This window comes from Mobula hypostoma, chromosome 23 (genome assembly GCF_963921235.1).
Source record: "Mobula hypostoma chromosome 23, sMobHyp1.1, whole genome shotgun sequence".
NCBI lineage: Eukaryota > Metazoa > Chordata > Chondrichthyes > Myliobatiformes > Myliobatidae > Mobula > Mobula hypostoma.
The window spans coordinates 31,769,633-31,796,740 of NC_086119.1; the positions used below are offsets into that span (position 1 = coordinate 31,769,633).

Consider the following 27,108-nt stretch of genomic DNA (forward strand, 5'->3'; position numbering starts at 1 on the left):
CTGCCTCCTGCCTGTCAGCCATCCCTCTATCCTGCCAGTATCTTTCCTGTAATGCCATAGGATTGTATCTTGTTAAGCAGCCTCATGTGTGGCATGTTATCAAATGTCTTCTGACAATCCAAGTAAATGGTATCCACTGGCCCTCCTTTGTCCAGCCTGCTTGTTACTTCCTCGAAGAACTCTAACAGATTTGTCAGGCAAGATTTCCTTTTACAGAAACCATGCTGACTTTGACTTACTTTATCATTAGTCTCCAAGTATCCCGAAATCTCATACTTAATAATAGACTCCAACACTTTCCCAACCCCTGAGGGTAGCCTAACTGGCCTATAATTTCCTTTCTTTTGCCTTCCTCCCTTCTTAAAGAGTGGAGTGACATTTGCAATCTTCTAGTCCTCCGGGACCATGCCAGAATCAAGTGATTCTTGAAAGATCATGACCAATGCATCTGTTATCTCTTCAGCAACCTGTCTCAAGAGGGCTGTAGTCCATCTGGTCCAGGTGACTTATCCATCTTTAGACCTTTGAGTTTGCCTAGCACTTTTTCCTTTGTAATAGCATTGGCACTCAGTCCTGCTCCCTGACATGCATGGACCTCTGGCACACTTCTAGTGTTTTCCACAGTGAAGACAGATGCAAAGTGCCCATTAAGTTCATCTGCCATTTCTTTCTCCTCCGTTACTACCTCACCAGCATCATTTTCTAGTGGTCCAATATCAACTCTCACCTCCTTTTTACTCTTTATATAACTGGAAAAAGTTTTTGGTATCCTGCTTTATATTATCGGCTAGTCTGCTCTCATATTTAATCTTTTCCCTCCTCATAGCTTTTTTAGTTGCCTTTTGTTGGATTTTAGAAACATCCCACTCACTTTTGCTACCTTATAGGCCCTTTCCTTGGCTTTTATGCAGCCCTTAACTTCCTTTGTCAGCCACGGTTGCCTACCCCTGCCATTTGAGAACTTCTTCCTCTGTGGGACATATCTATCCTGCGCCTTGTGAACTATTCCCAGAAACTTCGGCCATCTCTGCTCTGCCGTCATCCCCACCAGTATCCTCTTCCAATCCACCTTGTTTACCACTGAACATTTTAACATGATTTAATTACCTATAATGAACCTTTTTTTGCAGTAGTGATTCTAGGTAACTGTCAAAGAACATTCCCTGAACTTGAGTAACTTAGGCAAATAATTGAGAGCTTCAAATTCCTCCATATAAATAACAACAACAAATCGTTCTGGTTCAACCATGTGGATGCTATGGTCAAGAAAGCACACAATCACCTCTGTTCAAGAAGGCTAAGGAAATTAAATATGTCCTCAAAGACTCCTACCAATAGTTTATAGATGCACCATAGAATGCATCCAGATAGGATGCATTGCAGCATTGCTAGGGCAACAGGGGGTCTGTTCATGACTGCAAGAAATTAGAGAGTTGCAAATGCTGCCCCGTCCATCATGCAAACTCCTCCCTTAACTCTGGAAAGCAGCTAAGGACCCCTCCTACCCTTCTAAGTTGGGCGGAAACCCCTGATTCAGTTCTGTATCACTCTACGATCCTCTATTGGTTGAGCTAGGTAATCTAATGACCATAGAGTTTTTGTCTGATCCGTCATCTGTGCTGAGTTTGATAATCCTATTAGCACAATGGTAGGATTCCAAAAGTCACCTCATCCCGCTAGATTGTAACAAGGAAAATTGGTTGGAATTGGCAAAGCAGATTGTTTATCCTTCCTGCAGTTCCTTGTGGTAAATGGTGGGTTGGGTTGATGTGCATTCAACAGCGATGCCCCACACAGCTGACTAAACTTGGGCTGCAAACATGATTAAAATACATACACCAATGATGAGCTCTCAAGCAAGGAACTGTAGTTAGGGCCTCTGGTGAACCGCACCACAAGGATCTAACTTTCGGTAGAGAACGATGGAATTGACAACAAGAAATGGTTTTAAGCTAGAATGACACAATGGCAGGATGCAAATGCAGTGGAAAGATTATAGGGTCGTAGGTGCTTTTTTTTGCTCGCTTTGACCATCAAAACGTGGAATCATCTTCACGAACTGCCACAGCCCCTGGTGACCCTATGTTGTCAGTTTGAGACCGATGTCAGAGCATCCTTGTGAAACCACAAACATAGCTGAGTGCTGAAGACCTGTGCTGATGAATTGGCTGGAGCGTTCACCAATATCTTCAACTTCTGGCTTTGATAGTCTGCGGTACCTACCTGCTTCAACTATACCTGTGCCTAAGAAGAGCATGATGATCTGCTTCATTGACTGTCATCCAGCAGCACTTGCATCCACTTTGAAGTGCTTTGAGAGGTTGGTGATGAAATGTATCAACTCCTGCATCAGAAGCAACTTGGGTCAACTGCAATTTGCCTACTGTCAGAACAGGTCAACAGCAGATGCTATTTCATTGGCTCTTCAATCAATCCTGGAACATCTGGACAGGGAGGATGCACACATCAGGATCCTCTTCACTGACTACAGCTTGGCATTCAATACTATCATCCTTTTAAAGCTAATCAATAAGCTTCAACTCCTTGGCCTCAATATCTCCTTGTGCAATTGGATCCTCGATTTCCTTGCCTGCAGACCTCAGTCAGTCTGGACCGGCAGCAACATCTCATCCACAATCTCCTCAGCACAAGTGCACCACAAGCCTGTGTGCTTAGCCCCTTGCTCTACTTGTTTTATACTTATGACTGTGAGGCTAAGCACAGCTCCAATGCCGTATGTAAGTTTGCTGACGATGCCTCTGTCGTTGGCCAAATCAAGGATGATAAAAAAATCAACGTGTAGGAGGTAGATTCAAAATCTCAGTGGTGCTACAACACCATCCTCTCCTTCAATGTCAGCAAGACCAAGGAGATGATTATTGACTTCAGGAGGAGTAAACTGAAGGTCCACTATGCAGTCCTTATTGGGGACCAGAGGTAGAGAGGGTATCGTTTCAAAGGATCCGACCTGGGCCCAGCACGCAAGTGTCGTTACAAAGAAAGCACGGCAGTGCCCCTACTTTCTCAGAAGTTTGCGGAGATTCCACATGTCACCTAAAACTTCGATAAGCTTCTATAGATGCGTGGCGGAGAGTACATTGACTGGTTGCATCACGGTCTGGTATGGAAGCACCTTGTACGGAAAGCCTACAAGAAGTCGTGGATACGGCCCAGTCCAGAGGGTAAACCCCTCTCCACTATTGAGCACATCTACACGGAGCGCTGCTGCAGAAAAGCGGCATCCATCATCGGGAACCCCCACTCTTTAGGCCATCATGACTGCCATCGGGGAGAAGCTACAGGAGCCTCAGGTCCCACACCACCAGGTTCAGGAACAGTTATTATCCCTCAACCATCAGGCTGTTGAACCGGAGGAGATAACTTCACTTGCCCCACCACTGAACTATTCCCACTGAACTGGTCTCATTTTTTAAGGACTCTGCATCTCATGTTCTTGATATTTATTGCTTATTATTATTATTATTATAGTCATAGTCATACTTTATTGATCCCGGGGGAAATTGGTTTTTGTTACAGTTGCACCATAAATAATAAATAGTAATAGAACCATAAATAGTTAAATAGTAATATGTAAATTATGCCAGTAAATTATGAAATACGTCCAGGACCAGCCTATTGGCTCAGGGTGTCTGACCCTCCAAGGGAGGAGTTGTAAAGTTTGATAGCCACAGGCAGGAATGACTTCCTATGACGCTCTGTGTTGCATCTCGGTGGAATGAGTCTCTGGCTGAATGTACTCCTGTGCCCAACCAGTCCATTATGTAGTGGATGGGAGACATTGACCAAGATGGCATGCATTATTTCTTTTCACTTTTTTTTATTTGCACAGTTTGTTTTTTTTTTGCACATTAGTTGTTGTCTGCCCTATTGGGTGTGGTCTTTCATTGATTCTATTGTGTTTCTTGTATTTATTGTGATTGCCTGCAAAAAAATGAAAAAGAAGAGTTTATATATGTTAACATATATGTCATATGTACTTCGATAATAAATTTACTTTGAACTTTGAGTATAGATTACTATATCACAGAAGCAGGCTCTTTGGCCCATCTAGTCCATGCTGAACTTTGAGGGAAAAATGCCTTTTTAAATATGCTCCTTCTCTTTCAGTGCTGCAAGATGGGTTGAAGAAAAACTTTGCAGAGGTTCAAGTATCAGTGGTGGACTGCCCAGATCTTACACAGGAACCCTTCACTTTTGCCGCTGCAGGTTAAGTACTACATCTGTTTGTTTGTTTGTTTGTTTGTTTATTTATTTCTTGAAACAGTGTGGAGTAGCCCCTTCTGGCCCCCTTCAGGCCATGCCATCCAGCAACCCTTGACAAACCTGACTGATCCGAACTGAATCAAGGGACTTTTTACAAAGACGAATTAACCTAACCGCTATGTCTTTGGACTGTGGGAGGAAACTGGAGAAAACCCTCGCATTCCACAGGGAGGACGCACGGAGACTCGTTAGAGAATGGCGCCGGAATTGATTTCTGGAATGTCCAAAGCCGTAATAGCATCACACTAACCATGCTATTTTATATTATTAAATCTTTAACTTTTAACTCCACCATACGAATTCCAAACTACTAGCCAGCCAGCCCGACAACTGATAGAACAGCCACTGTGTACGTTTCACACACTGACCCAGATAGTAAGTATAGTTTGAACCCTCATTCCATAAAGTGACGCTAGGCACATGAATAACTACGTATAAAGTGATTGACAGGAAATGATAAAGTAGTGGTGGTGGGGGTTGTGGAGGGGTGGGGTAATGGGTGGAGGTGCCTTACTGCTTGGGGAATGTAACTGTTTTTGAGTCTGGTGGTCCTGGCATGGATGCCACACAGCCTCCTCCCTTATGGGAGTGAGGCCAAACAGCCCATGAGCAGGGTGGGTGGGATCCTTCATGATGTTATGGGTACTTTTCCGGCGTCTTGCTATATAATGTCCTCGATGGTGGTAGGCTGGTGCAGGTGATGCGCTGGGCACTCAAACTATTTGTAGAACAAGAAAACGAAGCTCAGGGTTGCATGTGGTGATGTATACAGTATGTACTTTGATGATAAATTTACTTCGAAACTTTCCTGTCCAATGCAGTGCGTTTTCCATACCATGCAGCAATGCAACACGTTAGGATGCTCTTTACTGCACATCTGTAGAAGAATATAGGCATGAATAGTCCAGCTCTCTTCAGCCTCCCGACAAAATAAAGGCAGTTTTTGAGCTTTCCTGATTGTGTAGGAGTAGCTCCTGAGTACTGTAGAGACTGTGCAAGATTTTAAAGTAGATGCACAGAAGTAATGGTGTGATTTCCACTTATTTCTATTGTAACAGTGGTCAATCTGAAAGAGAAACTTGGTCAAAATTGCTTTTTCAACATGTAAGAGAATTTCTCTTGCGTTTCCTCTCCCCCCCACCCCCCGCCAACCCTCCAGGGTTATGTGCCAGGTCACCTTGACAATCACATTTTAATTGGAACGTAGGAGAAGAATTAGGCCATTTGGCCTATTGAGTCTACTCTGCCATTCCATCATGGCTGGCTTATTGCCCCCTCACAATCCCCTTCTCCTGCCTTCTCCCCTGTAACCTTTGACACCCTGACTAATCAAGATCCTATCAACCCCTACTTTAAATATACGCAATTACTTGGCCTCCATAGGTGCCTGTAACAATGAATTCCACAGATTTACCAGCCTTTGATTGAAGTAATTCCTCCTCAGCTTTGTTCTAAAGGGACATACTTCTATTCTGAGACTGCAACCTCTGGTCCTATATTCTCGCACTATAAGAACATCCTCTCCACATCCACTCCACAGGGTGTAATGTTCTGATATTTTATATAGAATGTGGATTCAAATAATTTCTTGCCAGAAGATTTGAATGTAAGAATAAAAATATCTTGCTGGAATCATGTGGTTCCCAGGCAAAACTCTTACCTAGGATATTGTCTAAAGATCTGGTTACACTTTCAAAGGATATTCCTGTTATAGATGTTTTCCAGAACAGATGCTGGGGTAGGGTGATGGGAATGGGATGTTACAGGGAGGGTACAGTGTGTAGAAGGAGAAGAGATTAAGCAGACACTTGGAGTCTGAATGAAGGGATGAGACAATATTTGTATTCATTTAGCACAAGGGTTCCCAATCTTTTTAATGCCATGGACCAATATCATTAAGCAAGGGGTCCGTGACCCCAGTTTGGGAACCCCTGGTTTAACAGGAGGGTGGCTATGAGGCTCAATATATTAAAGTGGAGGTAGGTTTTTGGATATTAAGGCAATCAAGGCATAGAGTTAGTGCAGGAAAGATGCATTGAGGTAAATGATCAGCCATGATCACACTGAAAGGCAGAGCAGGTCTGAGGGGCTGAAAGGCCACTGTTGGATATTATTTCTTATGACATTTACCACCACCCTTCTCCTTCTGGCAGAACTGGTCCTTGTCTCAATAGCTTTTCCTTCGGCTCCTCCCACTTTCTCCAGTCTTGAGGGGCAGTCATGGGCACGTGTGTGGGCCCGAGCTATGCCTGCCTTTTTGTTCCAAACCATGTGTGGTAATGGTCCCCAACTCTTGCTCTGCTACATTGAAGGCTGCATTGATGTTGCTTCAAGCACCCATGCTGAGCTTGTTGATTTCATCAACTTTGCCTCCAACTTACACCTTGCCCTTAAATTCACTTTGTCCATTTCTGACACCGCCCTCCTCTTTTTCGGTTTCTCTGTCTCCATCTTTGAGACAAACTGTCCTCTGTAAACCTACCAATTCCCACAGCTATCTTGACTATACCTCTTCCCATCCTGTCTCCTGTAAAAATGCTACTCCCTTTTCTCAGTTCCTTCGTCTCCTCCACATCTGTTCCCAGGATGTGGCTTTCCTTTCCAGGACATTAGACATCAGAGATGGCCTCCTCCTTAGCAAAGAATGGGGTTTTTCTTCCTCCATAATTGATGCTGCCCTCACCAATCTCCTCCATTTCCCAAACATCTGCTCTCATTCCATCTTCCCACTGTCTTGACAGTGATAGAGTTCCTCTTGTCCTTACCTACCGCTCCATGAGACTCCGCATCCAACGTATCATCCTCCGCAATTTCCACCATTTCCAAAGGGATTCCACCACTGAACATATCTTTACCTCCCCCCACCCCGCCGCTTTCCACAGGGATTGCTCCCGCCATGGGTTCCTTCTCCATTCATCTCACCCTACACTTGCCCATGCAATTCCTTTCTCACTTCCATTAAGAAACAGTCCTTCCAGGTAATTCAACATTTCACCTGTGAATCTGCTGGGGTCATCTATTGTGTGCAGTGCTCCCAATGAGGCCTCTTCTACATTGGTGAGACCCATCGTAATTTGGGGGACTGCTTCATCGAGGACCACTGCATTTTAATGACGTTTCCCATTCCTGTTCCGACATGTTGGTCCATGGCCTTCTCTCGCGCCAGGCTGAGGCCACACCTTATATTCCATCTGGGTAGCCTCCAACCTGATAACATGAAGATTGATTTTCCTTCAGTTTAAAAACAAATCCCTTCGCCTCCCCTATTTTTCTATTTCCCTCTCTGGCCTCTTATATCTTCTCATCTGCCTATCACCTCCCTTTGGGTTCCTTCCTCCTATGGTCCACTCTCCTCTCCTATCAGATTCCGTCATCTCCAGCCCTTTCCCTTTCCCACCCTCTTGGCTTCACCTTTCACCTTTAGCCTTCCTCCTTCCCTCCCCCACTTTTGTATTCTGGTGTCTTACCCCTTTCTTTCCAGTCCTGAAGAAGGGTCTCCGACCAAACAGTTGTTCATTTCCATAGATGCTGCTGAGTTCCTCCAATGTTTTGTGTGTGTTGCTCTGAATTTCCAGCAGTTTATATATCATAACAGTAGTTTATATTCTACTCTGTTATTTGATAGTCTACTGCACGTTTGCAGTGGCTGAATACTTGGTGATGTATTGATTTAAAATAAAATTGTAGGAATCGTGTTTCTGAAAATAATGTAATGTTCACTCACAGAAAGCAACACGTACCCTTCAATATGTTAAATGTTTGTCTGTTAGTTATTGCATACTGTGTAAACAAATCGATCTTAATTATTAAATAAAACAGAAAATGCCTTGAATACCATAGCACTCTTTCTCTATGAAAAGAGAAAGTTAACATTTCAGTTTGACTTTTCATTAGACCTGAAAAAGTAGGGATTCTTAAGCTCAGAGAAAGGTTCAGGGAGGGAAGAGGAAATTGAATGGAAATGTGGAGTTGGGAGTTGAAAGAGAGTGCTAAAGGGTTTAGTAAATGATAAATGTAAGTCTGGAGGAAGGGTAAATGGGAGAAGATGAAGTAGAATCTGGATTTATTCGAAGAAGAGTTCTTTAAAATAAGCTTGAAAAATGAAATGCACTCCATCAAGCAAAGGGGAAATGAAAAAGCGATAGTTGTGTGCTTTTGACAATGACCAAAGAAATGAGTAGGCTGTTAGATTAAGGAGAATGTTCGAAAGGGTGACACACAGTGGTTAGTGCTAATATAAAGCAGTGAATGAACTATAGATTTATATTGAATGAATGGATAATGGTAGAGAATGAAACCCATGGAGAAGATCACTTCGCAGTTACAGTGGTACTTCTTTCTAATGAATTTAATGAAAATAGGGCTTCAGACACTGTGGTGAAGAAATTATTCTTAGTTTTGTGTTAAATATGTCCTCATTGCTGGTTTCATTGAAGTCAGTAGAAAATATAGTGGCCAATACTGCTTTAAGCTGATTTCTTGTACCCTTTTACAAAATAGATTTCGTGCTACACAAGATTATCTGTGTAACTTCTCTTGAAGGTTGTGAATTAGCATTGCATTCATATTAAGGATTATTTAATCTACTGAATTTTTTGGAACTAAACCATTTTGATAATGTATTTTTATTTTGCAGGTCTATGTGGGAAACCCAGAATAGCAGACGTGGGTGGAGTTCCTTACCTTTTACCCCTTCCACAAATGGATAAGGTGTGAATGGTTTCAGCTTGGTCAGACCTTGACATTTTGTGACCCACTCTTCTAATTACCGTTCTTAAAGTCCTCACAAAGGGTATTGTTTTGTGGCATGTTGTATGATGCGGGCAGTCATGGTCTTTCCGTGACCATGACTGTTCTTGGCAAATTTTTCTGCAGAAGTATTTTGCCATTGCTGCCTTCTGGGCAGTGCCTTTACAGGATGGGTGACCCCAGCCATTATCAATACTCTTCAGAGATTGTCTGCCTGGCGTCAGTGGTCACATATCCAGGTCTTGTGATTTGCACCAGATGCTCTCATACACTGGCTTTTCCCATGGCTTCGTGTGACCTTGATCGAGGTTGGCACAGGGCTATGCAGGTACTTCTTCTTCGGCTGTCCATCAATTTTGATGTTGACTGAGGCCTGGGCAAGGTTGTATGGAAGTCTGGCAGTTGCCCTTGCTGCAAGTCTCCCCACTCCATGTCACTGATATCGTCCAAGGGAAGGGCATTAGGACCCATACAGCTTGGCACCGGTGTCGTCGCAGAGCAATGTGTGGTTAAGTGCCTTGCTCAAGGACACAACACGCTGCCTCAGCTGAGGCTCAAACTAGCGACCTTCAGATCACTAGACCGACGCCTTAACCACTTGGCCACGCGCCAGCAGGTGCTACACCTTGCCCAAGGGTGACCTACAGGCTAGTGGAAGGAAGGAGCGCCTTACACTACCTTTGGGAGAGACATGTCTCCACCCTGCCACCTAGGTATAAGATTAGGAAGGCATTTCAGTTAATGTATTTTCAAAATCTATAGTGCTCTATTAAAACATACGCCTCGCTTTTAATTCATTCATATGTCAGCATGATTTATATAAGCAACCGTTCTAGCTGTGACTGAGTGGGTGAACAGAAAAGATTTCCTACTCTCAACCATGAAATTGTTTTGTGAGGTCAATTATAATTCTACTTTGAAGAACTTTTCTAGATTTACTATACTATGTTAAAAGTGGCCGCAAAATCATCTATCAGTTGCCATAGTTTGGTTGGCGTAAGGGAGATGAATCTGTACTTCATATAGAGCACTGCTCCCCATATCATAATACATGCATCCTTTGCCTTGCTGTTAAAGTGGAGCAGTCCTTCCCAGTGCAGCCTTCTGAAAGGGCCATTCGCTTTGCACCTCACTATTATGCGACGCTCTTCCTTCTGCTCAATCACTCCATTTTTCAAGGTGTGTCCTCGTGGAATGATGTGATATGTAATACCTGTCCTTTTACCACTTCCTTTCCCACCATCCTGGCACCCAAAACAACATTCCTCCTATATTTTTTTACAGCTGTGTGGACCAACCATCGCTCTGAGTAGGAAGTTTTTGTATGGCCTGAAAACTGCACCGCACTTCAATAAAATATTATATAAAAGAACAACCCGGCTGTGCGGCAACAAAGGATATGTATGTGGGAGCATTTCAGTTACTGTGCGGCCGTGCACTTGCGCAGCGCAGAGGAAACAGTGACCCATACAGTCCTTTCTGGTGAAGCAGTGTTTCCCTTCACCTTTTCGAGTGTGTCATACTGCACTTGGTGCTCATGATGTGGTGTTCATGTGCAGTGTTTGCAAACTACTACTACTACTACGTCGACTCAGGCCTAGGGGGCCAGCGTTGGGCACAATGACAGACTCCACTTCTCCCTCTCCCTCATCAGTGTGTTCAGTTCATCTACATTAGCCGCGCCGCTGTCTTCTAGGAGCGTGTTGACCATAGGCTTGGGAGGGCGCCCAGCGTTCATCCTCCCGTGCTTGGGCTCCCATATGATGACTAGGCTGGCAGGTAGCTCGGGGTGGCGTAGACAGTGCCCCGCTAGTTGCAGTCTTCTCGCCTCGATTTTAGTGGTGAGCATCTGTAGGTCGTTACAGAGCTCGATGTTCGTCACGTGCTGTTGCCGACTCATGTCAAGAGCCATCTGGAGCATTCATGTATAGCAACCATCTAGAGACTTTCGCATAGTCTTGGTGAGTGTCCACGTCTTGCATCTGTACGTGAGAATGGACTCTAAGATTGCTATGAAAATCCTCTTTTTAAGCCCTCTGGTCAGGTTCGACTTCCAGATTTCCTTCATGTCGTTCATAGTCCTCCACGCCAGTGCCTTCTGTATCTTTATGTCCTTCTCTGAACTCATCATTCTTGACCCGAGGTACTTGTAGTCAAAGACTTTCTTAATAGTATCATTCCTTACGGTCTTGAGAGTACCTTCGTCACAGTTAAATGCCAGGTACTCTGTCTTTTTAGCGTTTAGGTGAAGTCCAACTTCAGAAACAGCTTTGCAAAACACATCCTTTCACTCCACAAGAGCTCCCAGTCACGTGCCACTTTAATTCCCTGCCCTATTCCCATTCTGTCCTCTCTGTCTTGACTCAACTCGATAGCACAGTGCTCTACAGTCACAGCCACAGGGTTCCATTTCCGCCGCTGCCTGTAAGGAGTTTTCATGTTCCCCCTGTGACTGGGTTTCCTCTAGGTGCCCTGGGTTCTTCCCACTGTCCAAAGATATATTTTCTGTATTGGCTGGGACTGCTATATTTTTTAAGTAATCGTTACCTTGATAACTCAATGTTCAAGTTCAAAGTAAATTGATTATCAAGTACATACTGCATATGTCACCATATACAATCCTGAGATTCATTTTCTTGTGGGCATTCACAGTAAATACAAGATACACAATAGAATCAACAGCGCACAACAGGACAGAACTGCCAATGTGCAAAAAAAATCAAACTGTGCAAGTAAAAAAAGAAAGTGGAAAAAAGGAATAATAATAATCATCAATAAATAAATAATCAATATTGAGAACACGAGATGAGGAGTCCTTGAAGGCGAGTCCATAGGTTGTAGGAACAGTTCAGTGATGGGGTGAGTGAAATTATCTCGTCTGTTTCAAGGGCCCGATGGTTGAGGGGTAATAACTGTTCATGAACCTGGAGATGTGAGTCTTGAGGCTCCTGTACCTACTTGCTGATGGCAGCAGTGAGAAGAGAGCATGGCCTGGATGGTGGGGGTCCTTGATAATGGATGCTGCTTTCCTGCGACAGTGCTCCGTGTAGATGTGCTCAGTGGTGAGGTGGGCCATGTCGACTGCTTTTGTAGGATTTTCTGTTCAAACGCGTTGATATTTCCATACCAGGCCATGATGTACCTAGTGAGTATACTCTCTACCACACATCTATAGAAATTTGTTGAAATCTTAGATGCCATACTGAATCTTTGCAAACTTCTGAGAAAGTAGAGGTGCTGCTGTGCTTTCTTCGAAATGGCACTTGCATACTAGACCCAGGACACATCCTCTGAAATGATAACAATGAGGGATTTAAAGTTGTTGACCCTCTTAATCTGTGATTTTCCCCTCTCTTCAACTCTCCCATTGAGAACTGACTCCTGGACCTCCGGATTCCTCCTCTTGGAGTCAATAATCATCTCCAAGGTCTTGTTGACATTGAGAGAGAGGTTGTTGCTGTGGCACCGCTCAGCCAGATTTTCAATCTCCCTCCTGTCTGCTGATTTGTCACCACCTTTGAGTTGACCTATACCATTGGTGTCTTCAGCAAATTTAAATATGGCATTGGAACTGTGCTTAGCTTCAGTCATAAGTATAAAAGAAGTAGAGCAGGGGCTAAGCACACAGGCTTGTGGTACACCTGTGCTGATGGAGATAGTGGATGAGATGTTGCCAATTTGAACAGACTGGGGTTTACAGGTGAGGAAGTCAAGTATATAGTTGCACAAGGAATTATTGAGACCAAGGTCTTGAAGATTATTGATTAGTTTTGAGAGGATGATGGTATTGAATGCTGAGCTATAGTTAATGAAGAACATCCAGATGTATGCATCTTTGCTGTCCAGATGTTCCAGGACCGAGTGAAGAGCCAATGAAATGGCATCTACTTGACCTGTTGAGATAGCAGGCAAGTTGCTTTTTGGACAGGAGTTGCTATGTTTCATTGCCAGCCTGTCAAAGCATTTCATCACAGTGGATTTAAGTGCTGCTGGACGATAGTTGTTGAGGTGGGCTACCACATTCCTGTGAGGTACCGATATAATCGAAGCCTGCTTGAAGCGGCTGGGTACCTCAGACTGCTGAAAAGAGAGGCTGACGATCTCGGTGAGCACTCCTACCTGTTGGGTCAGCTCTGGTCTTTAGTACTCGGAAAAGTAGCACTCCTGGGCCGGAAGCTCTCTGTGGATTCACCCCCTTGAAGGACGCGCTCATGCTGGCCTGTATTCTCACCACTCTCTGCAACTTGCTATCTCACTTCTGCCTGAAGATTTGTTGACCCAAGATGTTGGCTTGTTTTCTCGCCACTCATTTAATGTACTCCATTTACTCCGTTTTCATTGAAAACTGTGCCGTACAGTTTACTTGTAACAGTGTTTTCTAGTTTTTTTTTTGTTTTGCATTTCCAGCACCTGCAGTTTTTTGAACCAGCCATCACAGGAGATGTGATGTAATAAAAAGGACACCAATATGGTTTTGTTTCTGTTTGCAGATCTATAATCTCAATACTGTCGCAGAGCAGGTGGAACTGCCTGGTGCCTTCCTCCTTGGAGCCAGTGCAGTGTCGTTTAAAGCTGTTGGTGTGAATGCAGAGGTACAATTCACTAACACTGCTCCTGAACATGTTTAGGAATTGTTTACAATATCCTTATGTAACAAGAACATCACCTTACAGAGTAGAGAACAGTAAAACAGGTCACTTTAGTCTCCAAGTTATTGTGTGATTTCTTATTGATTTAATGGTCTAGTGACACGGTAGATAATTATATCGTGTAATGTGTTTCTGTGCCACGGACCTGATTATGATCCCTATTAACACCCGTGGATGTTTACCGCTGCCGATTTTACTTGAAATGTTGGAAACTGCGTGGTCATGCGCTTTGGCAGTAGAAATAAATGTGCAGACTATTTTCTGAACGAGGAGAAAATCCAAAAATCTGAGATGCAGAGGGACTTGGGAGTCCTTGTGCAGAACACCCCAAAGGTTAACTTTCAGGTTGAGTTGGTGGTGAGGAAAGCAAATGCCATATTGGCATTAATTTGAAGAAGTCTAGAATACAAGAGCAAGGATGTGATGCTGAGGCTTTATAAGGCACTGGTGAGGCCTCACCTTGAGTATCGTGAACAGTTTTGGGCCTGTCATCTTAGAAAAGGTGTGCTGGCATTGGAGAGGGTCCAGAGGAGGTTCACAAGGATGATCCCAGGAATGAAAGGGATATCATACAAGGAATGTTTGATGGCTCTAGGTCTGTACTCTCTGGAATTCAGAAGAATGGGGGGGGGGGATCTCATTGAAACCTTTTGAATGTTGAAAGGCCTAGACAGAGTAGATGTGGAAAGGATGTTTTCCATGATGGGAGGGTCTAGGACAAGAGGGGACAGCCTCAGGATAGAGGGATGCCCTTTCAAAACAGAGATGCAGAGAAATTTCTTTAGCCAAAAGGGTGGTGGAATTTGTTGCCACATGCAGCTGGGAAGGCAGGTTGTTGGGTGTATTTAAGGCAGAGATTGATAGGTTCTTGGTTGGACATGGCATCAAAGGTTATGGGGAGAAGGCCAGGAACTGGGGTTGAGGAGAAAAAAGGATCAGCCAAGATTGAATGGCAGAGCAGACTTGATGGGCTAGATGGCCTAATTCTGCTCCTATGTCTTATGGTCTTATGAAATCATTGGTGTTTGACTGAAGAACCACCTGCTAATTTCAAAGTCGTTAAAATTGATATTTATAAAGTTGCTTTCATATACAGGACCTTGTAAAATTATTCAGCCCCCAACCCTTTGTTCACATAGATGACTATTACAACCAGAGATTTTGAACAATATAATGTGAGTTTTTATTTGTGAAAAACATGCTCCTTCTTCATGGTAGAGCTCAAAAAACGGGGAAAATCGTTGAGCATGAAAATCTAAAATTTCAAAAATGGAAATGGCAGCAATTCAAAAGTATTCCTCCCCTTTGCTCAGTACTTAGTTGAACCACCTCATGCTACTATTACGGCCAGTCTTTTTGGATAAGTCCCTATTAGCTTAGCACAATGTGTTTGAGCTTTGTGCTGTGAATAAAAGAAGCACATATTTCGTAAATAAAAATTCTAAGTTCATTGATCAATATCCTTTTTTTTTGTAATACAAGGGCTGAACTTTTTTTTAACACTGTAGGTTGAGAGCAGTATTTGAATCCGCAAGTTTCTGAGACTTCATCTGTGACAACAATAAGCGGGGCTTACATTGATTCACTTTTCCTAAATTACTAATGTACTGTGTTTTAACCGAAAACTGCAGTGTAGTTTACAGTAAATGTAACAGTGCATTTGGAGCTCAGCTATATAACACTCTATGTAAGATGTTCTATATAAAAATGTGTACATTTTTTTTGTGTTTTGCTTTAGCTTATGCCTAATGTCTTCGCTAAAGGAAATGGGAAACCTGAGGTGAATCACAGTTACAGTGCCAGAATAGACCCAGCCACAGGTGGGTTTATCCTGGAGAAATATGGGGAAAAGTATAAGACCTGCGATTTTGCATTACTGGCTAATTTGTACATCAGTGAAGGGAAACCTGGAAAGGTGAGTGAAGCATAACTCCATATATTACCTATGTGATTGTACGTTCCGTGTTGATGAGTTTTTAACATATTCAAACTTCCTCTTTTATTTTACTCTTGGGATCTGGACCTAACTGACAATAGTTGGATTTATTGACCCTGCACAAAGGAGGCAGTTCACTGATGAGTTTCGAGTTTCCTGTAGACCACGCCGTCAGATTTCTTTCCATGAAGGAGACTGATAATCCAGATGTGTTATTTTCCTTTTTGACCATCCAGTGATTTCATGGTTACTAGATTTAATTTTATAGTTACTTCCATTACTTTGAATTTTAATTCTCTACCAATAATGGGGCTAAATTCGAAAGACAGAAGTGGATGTGGTCTTAAAATGTTTCTCGGACATGGAATTCATCTTTGAAATGGGAAAGGAAGTGGCCTATGCTCTGTTCAAAGATTGGCATAATGTAAGGTTCTGAGCTGGGCCAATTACACATTGCCAATTAAAAATAATCAGATTTGTTTGCCCTACCAACTGGCAGCTAAGAGGGTATCAATAACTCATTCATGCCAAAATATCATGAATATGGAAATATAATATCGTTGCAGACTTTTCCATTAATATTCTTATCTTAATCTGTATGCTCCACTGGACAATAATTTTAATGTGTATTCTATAGGATCTAGTGCTTTCTCGGCATATACAACAAATAAACTCTTCTTGGGGTTCCAGCTGGGTACAGGTATCAATTTCAACTGACGTTTCAATGACAAACTCTGCCATCTACATTAGGGTTGAAGCTAGGGCACGTCTAGTCCGGTGGTATTTGTAACCCTATCGTCCATCCCTCCTGATTGGTTAGTCATCATCCAGTCAGGTTTCTGCTGTCCCACCTTGTTTACAATTGAGTTCCAGTTCTAGAGCGAGACCTTCGTCTTCGTTAAAATTCTTTTCCCTTAGTTTTATTTCAATGGCTTCCTTCACCAGGCAGTCCCTTGGCTTGAAAACTTCCAAGGGAGGGTGAATACTTTTTATAAGCATTATAAATACCACTGGATTAGATATGTCCAGGCATCAACCCTGATGAAGATGACAGAGTCTGTCATTGAAACGTTGATTAAAATTGATACCTATATCTGGCTGGAAGCTCGAGAAAGTTTTACTCATGAGTATTTTAATGTTTATTTTTGTCAAACTTTATGTCTTTATTTGCAAATATATAGTGATCAAGTTGGTGTATTAATAAATTCTTGTGGTAGCTTGAAATGACACAGCATGATTTAATAAGAAATTGATTATACAATTGTGGTTAATTTTGTTAAGTGCGATTTCAGTGTACGTATTTACATTGCGTTAGTGGGTTTATAATGGATTTACACAGATTCTTCAGGTTGATTTTTGACTTGTGGTTTGATGCTGTTGTTGATTAGGTTGTGGAAGTAAGGAGTTGTAGAAGAACAGGACAAAGTAACTTCGTAAGCTGCATGAGAGAAGCACTTGCAAAACAATTTGGAGATAAACCTGTAGCAATGGGAGGGACATTCCTCATTCAGAAGGGAAAGACCAAGATTCATGTTATGGTAAGTACCAACGCATGTTGTCTCTACTGAAATTATGTTTGGAAAGGTTGGGAGGGATAAGAACACCGCACAGTTTCCTATTCAGATGCATAATGCTTAATGGAAACGTAGACACGAGCTACTTAGAGAAAGGAGCATTTAACTCTATGTGGTTCAATGTTTCCTCTTTGGCTGTAGCTTCTTCTCATATCCTAAAGATGTTCTGGTAGTTTAATCATTCAATGTAAATTATTCCTTTCTGTAGATAAATGGCAAAAAAAATTCAGAATTAATGGGCTTGTGTTAGACTCAAGCCATGGGGCACAGGAAGAATAGGACAAATGGGTTTGCTATCCTGGGAACCAACATGGACCCAGTAGTCAAACGTTCTCCTGGTTTGTTGTTAAATATTCTGATCACAACGTAATCATATGTATACACAAGCTTCTGATTACGTTTCAAGATTCCTCACATTCAAACACTTATTACTAATTTAAATGAAAGCGATATCTTCTCTAATGTATAATTTATATGGCTTATCTCTAAGATAATATTTTACAACCACTAAATTGCTTGTAAAGGTTGTAAAGATTGATTTAATAGTTGCCTTGAATATTCAACATGCATAGGAGCTCACCATTGTTTATGAATATCCAAATTTAGATAAAGTTATATATATCCCATTGATAGTTTTTCTTCTGAATAGGGAGTCTCAGTTTCTGTCCATCAGGACTACTTTCTGACTAGGGGTATCATTAGTTACTAGAGGTATCATCTGAGTTGGACAGTGAGTTCAGAAATTTTGAGTACTGAGCATTTCCAGCACAGTCAACATTGGTAATTTTAGATAATTATTTTGTATTTGCACCTCCTCTGGCTTTTAGTCATCTTAAGCCTTCCACTTTTTGCCTCTGACACATTCATGTCAATCACCTCTCTTGCTTCCCTTTGCACCTCCCTCCCTTTCTCTGCACCTTCCAACCATCTTACTTTTAACTTCTGGATCTGATGAAAATGTAAATTATTTTTCTCCGCGCCGATGTTGCCTGATTTGCTGAATAATTCCAGTTTCTGTTTTCTGTTTTTCTTCTAGATGTCCAGCACTTGCAGTGTTTTGTATTGCTTAGTCAATGTTTTTTTATTTTGCTGTCCTTCTCTGCTTTCATCTACTTCCTACCACCCATTTCATTCATTCTCTCTTGCACTCCATGGCCTGATATTCACTTCACTCTCTTCCTTTTAAAATAAATTTTAATTTGTAATTTCCCTCAATTTTGATGGAAGTTTATCAAACTGAAACACTAACTCTGTTTCCCCTCATCACAGAAGCTGCCTGACCTACTAAGTATTTACAGCATTCTCTATTTCTGCTTCTCACTCTATGAGAGAAATAAGCTCTGGTCCTTGGTCATTGACATGAATGAATGAAAAAAAAATCATCCCTAAGGATCTGAACCATTGTTCATGTAATGTATGGATCTATTTCTTTTAGAGCAGTGACCTCCCCTCAGCATTATGTATTGCAATGTTGTCTACACATGCACACTGTTCTCTATCTCTCTCTCTCTCTATCGCTCTCTATCTCTCTCTCCTCTCTCTCTGTCTCTCTCTCTACCTCTCTCTCTCTCTCATTGCAATGTGAATACACTAGCTAAAGCCATCTCCAGAGTGCGTGCCTTTATTTAATTGATAAGTGGTTGTGTACAGACACAACAAATTTCCTATGAGTACGAACCTGAGTGTCAGAGAATATCACGACCTGCACCGACAGTGATAAGACGAAACACTGAGTGTTAAACAGCACGAGAAAGCCGAAGGACACGTGAGTAACAGTGAAGAATGGGCTGAATTTAAAGTGAAAATGTGGCGACAGTTTCAGTCCAGAAAGTTGACCAATTTGGTAGTGCTTATGGTTGTTGTGATGTGTCTAGTGTGGTAGTGTAGTGGGTAGTGCCTGTTGTTCTCACTTTCAGCTTCTGCTGCTTTCAAGCAGTCTTGCGAAAAGAAAAGCTGAGTGTGTAAGTCTCTCCCTGCCAGTACATAACCTCACCAATAGCAAGCCTCGTGTAGTGCCTCCTCGCTGAAGACACACGGAAACTGAACTCCTTTTGGACTCAGGCTGAACTACAGCTGATAGGGAGGTCTGGCCCCTGCATATGTAGCACACAGGCCCACCAGTGTGTGGACACGCCCTGGTGCTCGTGAACCAGATCTCCAACTATGGGTAAGTAGCCCCACTGCCTTGTGGGTAGCCTCGGGAGAGATGAAGGCGACAGGTGTAAACCCAGATAGCAAATCCGGAATGGAGCCCCTAAGGCGGCTGGACGTCATTGAACATTCTTCCAGCAGCTCCTGCATCCAAGCTGATGCCAAATGTGTTGCTTCAAAGGCTTTCCTTTGGATTACACTGGTGAAGCCGAGAGGAGGAGCTTGATGACTGGGCATCTCAGGATCTCCATACCTTCCACCCAGGCTTGTGATGATGATGATCATCACCCATTGTCCTTTGAGACAGATGGATGCCAACTAATGAAAGCTGTGGTTGTATATTGAGAGGGTGGAACTGTATTGTAACACGAACAATGTGGAGGAGCAAAAGAAAGCCCCGTCTCTTCTTAGCTTAATGGGTGCAAGAATGTACAGTAGCCCCTGCAAAGCCAGCAAACGATGTTCGACGTAATTGTTAACATTTTACAAAATCAAATCACTTGAGTCCTAAACTGCTGGTAATAGCTGAGAGATCCAGATTTTACAAACTGAACCAGTCAAAAGATGGAAGCCTTTCTGAATACGTTGCAAATCTGTGCAAACTTTCTCAGTACTGTGACTTCTGATGCATTATATGTGGCATGCATAGCCAAAGCACTCAAAAGAGGCTACAATCCGAAAGAGACCTAACCTTAGAATGGGCATTGACCATTGCAGTATCATTAGAGGCTGCAGCAAAAGATGTGGCAGAGCTACAGAAAAGGAGATTAGAATACGAAATGCATAAAATGTCTCTGAATGGTGCAGAAAGCCAATAATGTTATTGATGGGTCAAATCCCCCCATGATGCCAATGACTGTTGGATCAAGGAAAAAGTTTGCAGAAAGTGTCACAGACAAGGTCAAGGCAGACTAAAAATACAACCGAGTGAAAAGTCTCAAACACAAAATAAGTAAATGCCTAAAGTTACCGAGTGTAAAACAGAATCAGACAACATAGAGTCTGACAAAGGTGAACTTTTGTGCCTAGAACTGCATAGTATAACTGAAGCAGATCACAAAATCACCTGGATCACAACAGATGTGTCTGGTGAAAACTGAAAATGGAGATAGATATAAGGCCAGACGTCCATAATTCCAGAGGCTGACTACGACAGACTGATTTTTGAGATACATTAGAGAAGACCCCAGCGATGCTAAAGACTTACGTGGGTGAAAAGATGTCTCCCAAAGGCAAACTGAAAGTAAATGTGACATATGGAGGCCAAACATAACAGTTAGAGCTTTATGTATTGAAAAGTGGAGGGCCAGCACTTTTTGGACGTGAATGGTTGAGAAAAATCCAACTTGACTGGCACTCAGTCTAAGCTCTCAGTGTGGCATCAACAGGCAATGGCAGCCCAAATGGTAGCACTAACCAGGGACTGGCACAGATGCTTATTGCTAATGAGAAGGTGTTTGAGAAGGGGATTGGTGAACTCAAAGACAAGAGACCAGAATTGAACTGGATGAAACAGCATCATCAAGATTCCATAAAGCACACCCGGTGCCTTACGCTAAAGTGGATGCTGAACTGCAGAGCTTGGAGGCATCTGGAATTCTCTTCAAAGTTGAGTGGAGTGATTGGGTCACGTCCATTGTCCCGATGATCAAGAAAGGGAAGGCTGGAGCTGTTCGTGTATGTGGGGATTTTCAGGTGAGCGTCAATCCGGTGTAGTATCTTCTGCCACAAATGGAAGACATTTTTGCATCTTCGGGAGGTGGGGAGAGGTTTTCAAAGGTTGACGTGTCACAAGCCTATCTGCAAATGGAGGTACAGGAGTCAAGTAGGAAGTTCCTCTCAATCAACACTCATAAGGGACTGTTCCAGTATAATCGTCTTGTCTTTGGCATTGCATCAGCTCCGGCAATTTGGTCCATTGCTCTTTGCCAAGTGCTCCAAGATATCCCAGGAACACAATGTTACCTTGATGACATCATCATGACTCTCAAAAATGACGAGGAGCACCTCCAGAACCTTGGTAAAGTGCTTGCCAGGCTGAGTGAGTATGGTCTGTGTGCAAAGAGAGAGAAATGTGAGTTTTTCAAGAATGAAGTCTCACATTGTGGACATGTCATTGACAAACAAGGCTTACATAAGTCACAAGAGAAGATTGAAGCTGTGCTACAGGCACCCAAACTGGAAAATATGCCACAACTCAGGTCATACTTGGGCCTTGTAAACTACTACCACCAGTTTCTCCCAAACATTGCTACAGTGCTGCATCCATTGAATGCACAGTTACAGACAAGAGCAAAGTGCGAAAGGTCAGAAAGATGTGAAAAAACATTCTAGGAAATAGAGACTAATAACATCTGATGAACTGCTCACCTATTATGACCCGACCCATCCCTGCCCATCAGACTGGCGTGCGATACATCCCCATATGTTTTTGGAGCCATTGAGTCACACACTATGAAAGATGAATCTGAATGCCCAATTGCATTTGCTTCAAGATCACTAACGAGCGCAGAATGCAACTACGCACAGATTGACCGAGAGGCCCTAGGTCTAGTATAGGGAATAAAGAGTTCCATCACCACCTCTACGGACAGAGGATTACACTAGTGACAGATTACCAGCTCCTTGTGTCCATTTTCAATCCCAGGAAAGGAATTGCAGTGATGACTGCTACTCGGTTACAATACTGGGCACTGTTTCCAGGAGCCCACATTTATGACATAGTGTTCAAGGGCATAAAACAACACAGAATCGTTGATGACTTGTCACGTCTTCCACCACTGATAACTGCAGAAGAAAAGTCTTTATACCGTGACCCAACATGAGTGTTCCATACTGTATTGGTGGACCAGTTGCTGGTACCAAATTCTGAAATGCAAAGTGAAACAGGGAATGACCCGACATTGACAAAAATCTGTGAATGCGCCATGCAAGGATGGCCAGCTCATGGTAACCCTATGTTTCCAGAGTACTCAGTGAGACGAGACCAACTGTTGGTATGTCAAAGAACACTGATGTGTGGATCTCATGTTGTGGTCCCCTCTAAACTGTGCACCAGAGTGTTAGAGAATCTGCACGAAGGACACCTGGATACAGTCAAGATGAAGAGTCTTGCCCAGAGCTATATGTGGTGGCCGGGAATAGATAAACAGATTGAAAACTTGGCCTAAAGCTGTTCAGGATGCCAAAAAGTTCAAAATGCACCCCCACAGGCACTGTTACAAGGCAAAGAGTACATACTAACTTTGCTGGGCCATTCATAGACTCCATATTTCTGATTGCTGTGGATGCTCATTCTAAGTGGCCGGAGGTTATATCAATAAAGTCAACCACCTTAGTAAAGACGATCTTCACCAGAAATGGCTTACCAGATCAAATTGTGAGTGACAATGGACCACAATACACAAAAGAAGAATTCCAACTGTTCATGAAGAAAAATGGCATCAGACATTTCAAGTCAGCTCTTCACCACCCAGCAATGAGTGGGTTAGCTGAACGGTTTACTCAAACCTTCAGGAAGTCCATTACAGTGATGGACAAGGAGGACATTTCTCTGCAGCACAAGGTGGACAGCTTCCTTTTTGTGTATCAGAGCTCTGTTCATGCAATGACAAATCAAACACCTGCAATGCTGTTCATGAGCTGGAATCTGAGATCTCACATAGATCTCCTGAATCCAAGCTTCCGGAGGGAAGTACAGAATAAAGAGTCAATCAGTTGCTAAGTAAAGCAGCAGGGAGCTTCGAGATTGGACAGGAAGTCCTAGTGCGTGATTACCAAGAAGACAAATGGACACCTGGTAGGATAGCTACAAAAACTGGACCACTGATGTTACACAGTGGATGTTGGAGATCATACATGGATATTGGATGATCGACTGAAGAACACAGCTGAGTCAACTGCATCCAACAGGATGAACGCATCACAGTCACTGGACTTGCCTCACAGTGATGATGTCACTGACAGTAACATGACACCGGAAACCAAGAACTTCGTCTTAGACAAGACACTTACCAAACCTGATGCCATCCCACAGGTCCAGAGGCATTATGAGAACATTATCATTGATATAACACCTGCCAAACCTGATGACATTCCACAGGTCCAGAAGTACTATCCTGAAAGAAACAGAACGCCACCTAATTGACTGAATCTTTAGGACTATGAAGTTAGTTATGGACTGTTACTGTGAAATCATGTTTAAAGGGGAAAGAAATGTAATGTATGGATCTATCTCCTAGAGCAATGTCACCCCCTCCCTTAACGCTACATATTGATCTGTTCCGCCTCCCCCTCCCCCCTCCCAGTTAAAGCCATTCCCTGCATGCGTTGCTTTCTTTAATTGATACGTAGTTGTGCACAGACACAGCAATTCCAACAACTTGCTGTCTAGATTTTCCTGGTTTGAATGCAGAGTTATCTGAGATGCCTGAGGTTACTAGGGTTCTGGATTTCTGCCTCTATGTATAACTCGGAGCTGTTCTGACACCAGGCCCCCTTCCCACCACTCCTTTGCTTTATACTTCCAAATGTGCTGCCAGACTCTTGAAGACAAGTGAGGTTTAAGTTGGTGCCGTTGAAACATCAGGTGGTGGAAATTTCTCAGAAGCAGTCAATTTCTTGGGCTCCTGGTGGTATCTTTGAATACACGGCTGAACAGTCTCATCAGTACCGCTTCACCAGAAGGGCTTCAGGTTTGACAGTATTTTTAGATTGGGTGGAACAAGATGGGTTGTTGTTTGTGGCATCCACGTATGATGACTTCTGTTAGTTTTCTTCAAAAACAAACAAGCCCCTGTTCCCTTGATGAGCAAGCTTTAATTGTCTGCAATCTCAGGTGTTGAGAACAAATGACAGTGATGGCTAGCAGTATCCCTCATAGTTCAGCGCCCTGATCTGATTCCACTCACCACAAAATCCGTCCATCACTCTGACTCGCCAATAACCTTACCCAGAACAGCAAAGGACATTTTTCTTTAATTCAGAAGACAGTTCTGGCCAGTTTTAAGTCAAGGTAAATAACACTGATTTTCTTTGCATTGGATGTTCATTTTTGGTGAACTCCAGGAATAATCAGGAGCATTATTTATGGGAGGACTCAGTCCACCTTTAAAGGTCCAGAACTAACGGCATTTCAATGGGCTTTTGGGAAAAACTTTACTCAAAGGTATCCTGCCGTCTTTGGGATCATGCATTCCTCACTGCCAAATAACAGGGGGGATCTTTAGAGGGATCTCAGAAGCCAAGGTAGTGAAGAGAATTTTCACCCAATTTATGTGCCAACTTTAACGAGAAGTGGATTTTTGCATGCAGCCGGAGCCACTTGAGATGCTGTTTGTACTTAGATCCAAAGATGGAATATTAAATTTAGTAATCAATCATTCAATATGCTGCTTGCTTTGATAAGGATACCAAGCAAGCAGCATGCAATTGATCAGTGCAAGAGCACAGTGGTTACATTATTGGAATAGTTGCCAGAGGGCTAGACTATTGATTTTTGGAAACTTGAATTCGAATCCCACCATGACAGTAGTGGAATGAAAATTCAAGTAATGAAAAAAAAATAGAGGAAAAACATATTCTTGAACCATTAATGGTGACCATGAAAGTATAGGAAGAAAATTAAAATTGACTGTTTTACTAATGTTCTTTGGGGCAGAAAATCTGCCATTCCTACTTGGTCTGGGCTAAATGTGACTTCAGACTCTTAATTACCTCCTCAGTTCACACCACTCCAGGATGGCAAATAAATAATGGTATTGCCACCAATAGAAGGACGTCCCTTTAGAACAGAGATGAAGAGGAATTTCTTTAGCCAGTGAGTGGTGAATCTATGGAATTCATTGCCACAGACAGCTGTGGAGGCCAAGTCATTGAGTGTATTTAAAGTGGGGGTTGATACGTTCTTGATTAGTGAGGGCATCAAAGCTTACTGGGAGAAGGCAGGAAAATGGGATTGAGTGGGATAATAAATCAGCCATGATGGAATGTTGGAGCAGACTCGTTGGGCCAAATGGCTTAATTCTGCTCCTATATCTTATGGTCTTTGCCTCCAGCTGAATAAACTAAAGAAGCTATCCACTTCTTGGTACTAAGTCTAGATGGGGAAAAAGAAACCAACTCTAAAGGGAATGTGTCAATTAAGCATTTCCATTTCCTTGAGGTTCTGATAAATAGATGCACTGAGTTGGTGGGGAACATGTCTAAAGTGGGGCTCCTCAACTTTGGAACCATTGTGAACCATGTGCCCAATTAGGAGAAACCTATCCACACTGCCAAGAAATTGCCTAACCTTTGTTGATTAAGTTGTTCCCAAGCTCCATGATAAAACCATTGACAGGAGAAAAAAGCATTTCTTAAAAATGTTCTTTATCCGTGAAGTAGCATTATCAATGTAAGGTTGACATCATGATGATATAATTCAGCTCGGTGGGCTGTACCGTACTGCGACCTCAGAAGATTACTCCCGGGGTTTGAATTACCGCTCAATGTCCAAGAGACGGCAAGCTTCTCCACTGTTTGGAGCCACTTTAGCAAGGAATCTGATCAGTTGTTCTATCTTGGGTAGCTAGCAATTTATTCTCTAAAACTAAAGTTGGGTGCACAAATGTAATATGATACAGTATCATTAAAAGTACCTCTGTTGATATAGTTAGTATTTTTTTTGTTTTAAGTATTTAAAGTTCTTGATTTTTTTTTCTCTCTCTCTGTTTTCCAGCCTGACTTTTCTCCCTGTCCTCTGAACAGTGATGAGGAGGTAATCAATTGGCTGAAATTCTTCGACATGAGTGCTCCCCTCATCTGCCAGTCAGTGTTTGTGTCTCATGACCTGGTAGGTAACAATGGCTGAGCATCTATTACAAACGTTACATTTTCAAGCACTTCAAATTCAGAATAATTAACGCTTGATTATTTGATTTCTGTAATTTAGTTTAATAGTAGTAGGCAGCCATCAATCCCAGGGGATCATGGGTTTGCACCTCTGGAGGACCGTGTCCTCTCCAGGGTGCAAGCCTGGGCGGGAAGATTTGAAGAATTGGCTGTTGCCCATGCAGCGGGTTCCCCCTCTCCACATCACTGATGTAGTCCAAGGGAAGGACAAGTGCCGATACAGCTTGGCACCAGTATCGTCGCAGAGATTGCCAGAGTGAAGTTGTAAACAGCATCAAACTGCCTTAGGGACCCTGGCTCCAGATTTCTTCCTCGGGGTTTACTCCTGAAGCCTTTCCCATGGGTGGGTATGGCCGCAAGGCAGCGGAGGTTTAAAATCCGAGCTTTCCTTCTCCTAGGCGGGCTGCCGTCCAAGGCCGATGAGCTCCACCTGTCCGAAGCAACCAGTTTTGAGGCACCAGTGGTCTGCCTTTTCCCCTTCTTTTGTCAGTAGAAACAGTTCCACTGGGCCTAGTAGCTAAGCACATGTGAAGGTCGAGAGCTGGACTTGGTTGTCAGAGGCTGTTAGAGTCGCATGCCATCTGGAGCACTTTTTAGGTAGTGGGAGCTTATCCCCACTACCACCCCCGGCTATGACAACCTTAGGAACTATTTAGTTTAATACTACATAATTATACTGAAACAGTTTCGGTTTTGATTAGTGTAACTCTCGCTTCGCCTAGCCGCTTAATATAGGGGGTGATAACCCCCGGCCCGGCCAAACTTAAGAAATCTCGTTTGTGTGGATGCTACGCGATGTATCCTCTGTTACAAATCAGTACCACGAAATAACAAACAGTACACAATATGTGATTAAATGATTAAGCTTTATAAC

The 27,108-nt window shown here is 42.8% G+C and overlaps 1 protein-coding gene across 2 annotated transcripts in view; it reads left to right on the forward strand.

Moving 5' to 3' along the window:
• Positions 1-27,108, forward strand: part of c23h11orf54 (chromosome 23 C11orf54 homolog) — a 39,272-nt gene that overhangs the window by 6,464 nt on the left and 5,700 nt on the right. For both annotated transcript variants that reach the window (XM_063031802.1, XM_063031803.1), the window contains exons 2-7: positions 4,129-4,227; positions 8,921-8,994; positions 13,524-13,625; positions 15,421-15,597; positions 17,007-17,156; positions 26,062-26,175. In XM_063031802.1, coding sequence (XP_062887872.1) covers positions 4,129-4,227; positions 8,921-8,994; positions 13,524-13,625; positions 15,421-15,597; positions 17,007-17,156; positions 26,062-26,175 — 716 coding nt within the window. The remainder of the gene's footprint in view (positions 1-4,128; positions 4,228-8,920; positions 8,995-13,523; positions 13,626-15,420; positions 15,598-17,006; positions 17,157-26,061; positions 26,176-27,108) is intronic.